The following is a 7,300-nucleotide window of genomic DNA, read 5'->3' on the forward strand; positions in this document are numbered from 1 at the left end:
TTGCTGCACTACACTGAGGTTAATGTGACTTTACACAGAAAAGTTCATTTCTAGAAGGAAAATAGAGAACAGACATGACAGAAAAATATACTCCATGCAAACCAATCCCCTGCCCTGACACATTAGAGGTTATGTTCCTCGGCTCTGTGGTCATACACGTCTAATGAGCGCACACCTCACAACCTATTCCAACCCTCTGTGAGGAGGAACAGCCAGCCGCCACTCGGATTTCCCGCGCAACTCTTAAACTCGCGTTCCATTGGTTCATTTGTACGTGACGTCAGCAGCAGAGCTTTAAATAACAGCGAAAGGCGGCGCGGCGTAGAGGTCCGCCTCAGTGGTTTTAGTACGGAGGGCGCCTGCGCGTGGCGGCTTCCGGTATCTGGGGCAGAAGTGTCTGTATCCCGTGCTGCTGTATTTCTGCCGCCACACTTGGTATGACAGGCCTCAGAGCTATTGTTGTGTAAATGGCAGGTTGCCATTATTCATGGAGGTGTATTCCACTGCCCCCTGCTGGACAGTGGGTGTAATTCCCTTAGTACCTGCATGGTGTAGGGATTACCGTGGAGCTGATTTACATGTGAGGGAAGGTTGCACTGATAAACCTGTCCCTGGTAATGGTTTTCACATAGTCATATGTATTGTAAATGGTTACCTGATACCTGCTCCATATTAAGGGGCTGTCTAGGTTATTCAACAGTATCCCCAATGGCCCTACTATCTGCTGCGGTGGTGATGCAGTGTATATAGGGCAGATCACTGGCCTTTGTTATATGGTGTGACACTGCAGAGACCAGTGACTACCCGTATACCCCTACATCACCTCTGCAGCCGTGTATATGAGTGCCAGGAGGCGTACTGCAGCTATGGTGCTGGAGGGAAAAACAGGGGAGTATATGTTTATCAGATTTAGGGGCGGCAGGGAGGTTTTTGTATGTTGGACAAACCCTTTAAGGGGCTCCTCATGTTGAAGAGGTGTTCCGATTGTTACACGTTATCACCTATACAAAAGATAGGAGGTAAGTTTAACTATTAGATCAGTGGGGGTTCTACTGCTGGGACCCCCCAACTGGTCATGAGAATGGAGACTGAGCCCCCTGAAATTAACACGGAGGCAGGTCAGGAATGGGAGTTCTGGAAATAGGAGCGCTGTCTGTGGTATTCCCGTAGAGATGAGGGGAGTAGTAGTGTGCTTGCCTGACCTGCCGCTCCGTTTGTTTCTGAGGGGTATGGGGTCCATGTTCTCATGATCTGTGTGGGGACTAATGGTAGGACCTCCACTGGTCTAGTAGAGGAATGGATATGGGAGTTATCTGCGGAATAAAGTAGGCATGTCTGTGTGCACAAGGCCTTGGCGTTTGGTGTACTATCGGTAGGTGCTACCGCTTATTTAGGGGGGAGATCTTAGGCCCCTTGCAGACAAGCATGTCCGGATTAGGTTTGGATGCGTTCAGTGAAAAATGCGCGATTTCGCAGGCAAAGTCATTCAGCTTTATCTGCGATCGCGTTCAGTTTTTATCGTGCGGGTGCAATACGATTTAATGCTTTTTGCACGGGCGTGATAAAAAACTGAATGTATACAAACAACATCTCTTAGCAACCATGCGTGAAAAACGCATCGCATCCACACTTGCATGCGGATGCGATTTTCACTGAAGCCCCCTTCACTTCTATGGGGCCAGGGCTGCGTGAAAATCGCAGAATATAGAACATGCTGCAATTTTCACGTAACACGAGTGATGCGTGAAAACCAACGCACATGTACACAGCCCCATTGAAATGAATGGGTCAGGATTCATTGCGGGTGCAATGCGTTCGCATTGCACCCGCGCGGAATACTTGCTCGTGGGAAAGAGGCCTAAGGCTCCCGTCAGACGTACGGATCCATTATGCAATTATGCGGAACGGGTGCAGACCCATTCATTTTCAATGGGGACTGAAGTGTGCTGTCCACTTCTGTTCTGCGTCCCGAACTTCCGGTTTGCGGCTCCGCGAAAAAATAAAGCATGTCCTATTCTTGACACAAGAATAGGAATTCTCTATATAGTGCTGGCGATGTACGGTGTCCACAATTTGCGGACTGCAAAACACCACAGACGACTGAATGGACCCTTAGGGCTGTTTCACACGAGCGAGTCCATTGCGGGAATCGCGCTCCGTGTGCGAGTGTGATCCTCCGCTCTGGACTTGCAGGAGCGCACGGCATTATCATGATTTATAATGCTATGTGTCTCTGCTTGACCTTATTTCTACAGAATCATACTGACAGCTTTATGTCACTATGAATCTGTGGAAAAAAGGCCATGCAGAGACACATAGCATTATAAATCATGATAATGCCGTGCGCTCCTGCAAGTCCAGAGCGGAGGATCACATCTGATTGTGTGTAATGCTCAACCTGTAGCCCTTAACGATAGGGGACTTTGTGCCGAGCAGCTGATTTTTCTGGGGGAAGCAAAAATCTCTGGGAGATGCTGGGACCACAAAGTGCTGCCTGCGTCAGTAATGCTTGGCTTCATTTGAGATCAGACTATGGCAGTCAGTGAGCGGTGACTAAGGCCTCATGCACATGACTGTTTTTTTTTTAAGGTCCGCAAAAACGGGGTCCGTGACCGTTTTTTCGTCCGTGGGTCTTCCTTGATTTTTGGAGGATCCACGGACATGAAAAAAAAGTTGTTTTGCTGTCCGCCTGGCCGTGCGGAGCCAAACGGATCCGTGCTGAATTACAATGCAAGTCAATGGGGACGGATCCGTTTGACGTTGACACAATATGGTGCAATTGCAAACGGATCCGTCCCCCATTGACTTTCAATATAAAGTCAGGAGTCCCTATTATACCATCGGATCGGAGTTTTCTCCAATCCGATGGTATATTTTAACACTGTCCGTGTTATCCAATACATTCCAGAACTCTAAGGGTTACATAGCATCATAAATCAATATACTGCTATGCAACCCTGTCAGTGCTGGGAAGTCAGGACGGGTGCTACTACATACTCGCGCTGCGAGTGACACTAGCTCGTCTGAAAGGGGTCTAAGGCCTCATGCACACCACTGTATCTGTAAAATACTGATGCTGTCTGTGTACCGTCAGCATTTATTACAGACGCATTGACTGCAATGGGTCCCTGGTCCGCATTTTCTGAACATATTCTTTTTTTGCGGAACGGACTTACTGATGATAGAACATGTCCTATATTTGGTCGCGAAATGTTGACCATGGACTGCAAAATACATGCGTGAAGCCAAATGGATGAAGCTTCCATGTCAGTGTATGGCCTGTTCATGGGTGCTGGCTGCCCACTGCAGCATAGCCTGGGAGTTCGTGTAACTTTTATTCACTTATCCGCTTATCTATAAGGGTTATTATCAGTATTGTCACTAGAAATGAATGCCCACCCCCAGCAACTTCTTTTCCCCCTCTTCTCTGATGGCTCTCAGACCAGGCCCGGCAGTCTCTCAGTCTGCATCCTACCTGTATATACAGAATGTCATTTCATTGTATATACTGTGACTGGATATGTTATTGTACATGCTGTTGGGGGCCCTAATAATACATTCTTTGCTCTTCATGGATGGGCCCCTTCTGAGATCAGGCCACTTGCCCTGAGACCCCGGCACATGGCAGAGCCAGGAATGCTCGTTAGCAATAAGATGCTGCCAAATACCCATTGAACGAGCGAAACACAAAAATGGTTGTTTGCCGGCAGCAGATCGTGCTGTGTAATCACGCTCTACTGCTGACTCCTTGGATCCCCACCGATCAGATGTACGAAGAGGAGGGCTTAGGCCTCTTCCCCAGCCGTGTGACGTCATGTTCATGGCCTAGGCGCAGCTGCTATACAATGCACGGTGCTGCGAGGAAGCCCTGGTGCTCACGGGAGCTCTGTGGCCTCCTCAGACAGCTGATTGGGGGGATTCTGGTAGTTGGACCCCCCCCCCCCCCTCCAATCTCATTGGTGAACTGTTCCTACAACATATATATCATAAATCAATACTGTGAATTGTATCCTGAGGATAGAACAAAATCACAGAAATATTGTGGCAAATATGGGGGAACTGCTCAAACCCCAAACACTGTAGCGTGTTTTTCATTGGGGGAGCAGCCCCACCGCATGTGGACCGCAGCAAACGACTATCCCCAGCAAAAAAAATGCATACGGTGGAGGATGTCGGCGCGGTCCACATGCACCACAAAGGCATCCTACACAAACCGAAGCATTGTGCGGATGAAAATATAATCATATAAATCACAGAAAAAAATGCACCAAACGGATATGCCACTGACTATACTGGCTAGTCATAAATGCAGATATTAAAAGCTGAGACTTTTGCCAATATATTCCTGTCAGGAAAATATCGGAGCCCATCATGCTCCGATATTTTCCTGACAGGAATATATTGGCAAAAGTCTCAGCTTTTAATATCTGCATTTATGACTAGACAGTATAGTCAGTGGCATATCCGTTTGGTGCATTTTTTTCTGTGATTTATCCTGAGGATAGGTCATCAATATGTAGATCCTGGAGAACCGCTTTAATGTTTTGGTCAGTGTTTGATCAGTGATTTCCATCAGTGCTTGTTAGCCAGAACCACGAATGGAGCCTACATGGAGATATTATGGATGTGTTAATAGGGCCCAACCGAGGATTTGCCTATTCACCACTAGTGCTCCATAGTCTGGGTAGGTCAGGTCTAGCTTTGGCAAATCTAATGTTTGTTGCCGCTTGTCTTTTTTTGCAGAAAAGATGTCTCACACATCACAGAAGCATCGGGACTTTGTCTCTGAGCCTATGGGCGATAAGCCAATTACAGCTTTGGCTGGTATTGGAGAAGTTCTTGGTGGCAAATTGGAAGAGCAAGGCTTTGATAAGGTAATGCACACAAGGTTTAGACTAAATAGAGTAAAACAGCCCCCGATTTACTAATGTGTCCGCCAAAAATCTGTCTAGATGGGAAAATTTGTCGCTTCTAGAGTTTCTACAGTATTTCTGACATGCTCGACAAAGTGGTGGGGCTTAGCTATAGTGGGAGGGGGGGCTAAGATGAACCAACCAATAGTTGGTATAGAGTCAGAGAAAAGTGTTATCCCTGCACCAGATTCATCATCCAGCCTGAGCCTCTGTGATAAATCTGGTGCAGGGCTAGACAGCCAGTCTGTGGCTACACATTCGCACGACTCTATCCGTTTTGCCATCTCTGCAGATTACATACCGGCAATGTGCATCCCGTACCCTCTGCTGGCCTTATTCTAGAATTGCCTATTCTTATGCGTAAAATGAAGAATAGGACATATAATTTCCGGAACAGTCCCATAGAAATGAATTGGGTCCGTGTGTGACCCGCAAAAAATGTGGATCAGAAACAGACCGTGAATGCAGCCTACTTCTTAGTCCTGATCATAATAGTCCCAGTAGTGAGCCCTCTCAAGAGGACAGGGCAACGACCTGTGTAGTCAGGATAGTACAGTTATTCCAAATATACTTATGGTTGTGGGAAGATATGACTTGCTCAGCTTACTAAGATGTTCTTTTTCTTTATTTTTTTGCAGGCTTATTTGCTTCTGGGGCAGTTTCTTATCCTAAAGAAAGATTCAGACGACCTCTTTAAAGAATGGCTAAAGGATTTCTGTGGAGCCAATTCCCGACAAGCAGAGCTGTGTTCTTCCTGTCTGAAGGAATGGTGTTCATCTTTCCTGTGACGCTTTCTTCTATGCACTTGTGTCCTGAAGTTTTTACCTGCTGATTATAATCACCTCTCCTAAACTGTTCAACTCTTTTCTAAGGAAAATTAAAAAGCGATTTCTTCTAAAGTTGCCATTTGTTTGCTAAAAGGGAATCTGTTACATTGGGAATCTACACACAGGCCTATCTGCCAGCACCATGGTACAGAGCTGAGCAGATGTGATGTGGAAAAAGATAAATTTTAACTTATTGATTGAAATCTCTGCTCATTCTGGGCTTGTCCTGTGGGCGGTCCTACGTAGGGATTGATAGTTATGTCTGTACGCATGATCTTACAGAGAATACGGTCAATGACTAATAGGACTGCCCACTGCCTCCTAAGCGTAGAAAGAGCAGGAATTTCCATAAACAATACAAGTTATAGGAGAGGTCATCAATATCAGATCGGCTGGGGCTCAACTGCTAGCACCCCGCCGATCAGCTTTTTGAAGAGAACGCAGTGCTCTTACTAGGGCTGTGTTCACTGTTTACCTGCTTGCCGTCAACATTGCCGTTTTGAGAAGGTGTAATTACAGCTCTGCCATCCCATTCACTTCAATGGGACGGTTACCTACTGTTCACTTGAATATGAACGAGTCATCCCATTGAAGTGAATGGGACGGTGGAGTTGTTACACCTGCTCAAAGCTGCAATTTCGGCTGCGAGCAGGTAAACAGTGAAGAGAAGGCAGCACTGTGTTCTCTTGAAACAGCTGATCGGTGGGAGTGCTGGCAGTCTATCTGGTATTGATGACCAATCCTGAGGATAGGTCATCAATGTGAAAGTGGACAACCCCTTTAATTTTCTGGGGGTGGGAAATGTAGTTAAAGCTAATAAAGTATGGTTTGAAACATAGGCAGAAAATGCCATTGTAGCCAGGGTTGCCAACCATCCAGAAATTTCTGGACAGTCCGTAAAAATACATCGCTGCAAAAGGTGCACCACAATGATATGCAACTGACAACACTGGCTAACCCCTCAAGCTGATGTTAACAACTGAGACTTTAGCCAATGTATTCCAGTCAGGAACACATCAGAGCCCTTTTGCACCACCGTCAAGGTATCTCAGCGTGGCATGGGTTCCTACCACTAGACTACCTACGGAGTGTGAACACAGTCTGAGAGGTGCTAAGATACAACTTACAGCCAAACTCCCACATACCTCCATAGTGAGATCACTCGGGCAGTGGGAGAGAGAGGGCTGTAAGCCCCACCTGTAACAGGCCACGTGACACAGGCTACCAGGTGCAACAGAAGGCTACCAGCAGTACCAATGGCACATTCTAAACAATTCAAGAAAAATAACTGAAATAAAGTGGTGGTGCAAAAGGGTTCCGATGTGTTCCTGACTGGAATCCATTGGCTAAAGTCTCAGTTCTTAACATCCGCTTGATGGTTTAGCCAGTGTTGTCAGTTGTGGTGCAACTTTCGCAGTGATTTATCTATTCTTATATTTGCATCCACACATTATGCCATCTGTGTGGGATGCCATTGTGGTGCATGTGGTCCGCTGCCGACATCCTACATTGTATGCAATTTTGCTGGGGATTGCCGTTAGCAACGTATCACATGCGGAG

At 46.6% G+C, this 7,300-nt stretch overlaps 1 protein-coding gene across 1 annotated transcript; it reads left to right on the forward strand.

Annotated features, from left to right (window-relative positions):
* Nucleotides 1-381: 381 nt before the first annotated feature.
* Nucleotides 382-5,785, forward strand: LOC120997351 (barrier-to-autointegration factor-like protein). The gene is made up of 3 exons (XM_040427396.1): nt 382-435; nt 4,744-4,874; nt 5,552-5,785. Exons 2-3 carry the CDS (start codon nt 4,749-4,751, stop codon nt 5,699-5,701), a joined length of 276 nt encoding a protein of 91 aa, XP_040283330.1. The 5' UTR covers nt 382-435; nt 4,744-4,748; the 3' UTR covers nt 5,702-5,785.
* Nucleotides 5,786-7,300: the final 1,515 nt, after the last annotated feature.

Source organism: Bufo bufo, chromosome 4 (assembly GCF_905171765.1).
Source record: "Bufo bufo chromosome 4, aBufBuf1.1, whole genome shotgun sequence".
In the NCBI taxonomy this organism is placed as follows: Eukaryota; Metazoa; Chordata; class Amphibia; order Anura; family Bufonidae; genus Bufo; species Bufo bufo.

Coding starts and splice junctions, on each gene's coding strand:
- LOC120997351 (XM_040427396.1), top strand. CDS start 4,749: ATGTCTCACACATCACAGAAGCATCGGGACTTTGTCTCTGAGCCTATG. Junction 4,875..5,551: donor AAGAGCAAGGCTTTGATAAG/GTAATGCACACA, acceptor ATTTTTTTGCAG/GCTTATTTGCTTCTGGGGCA.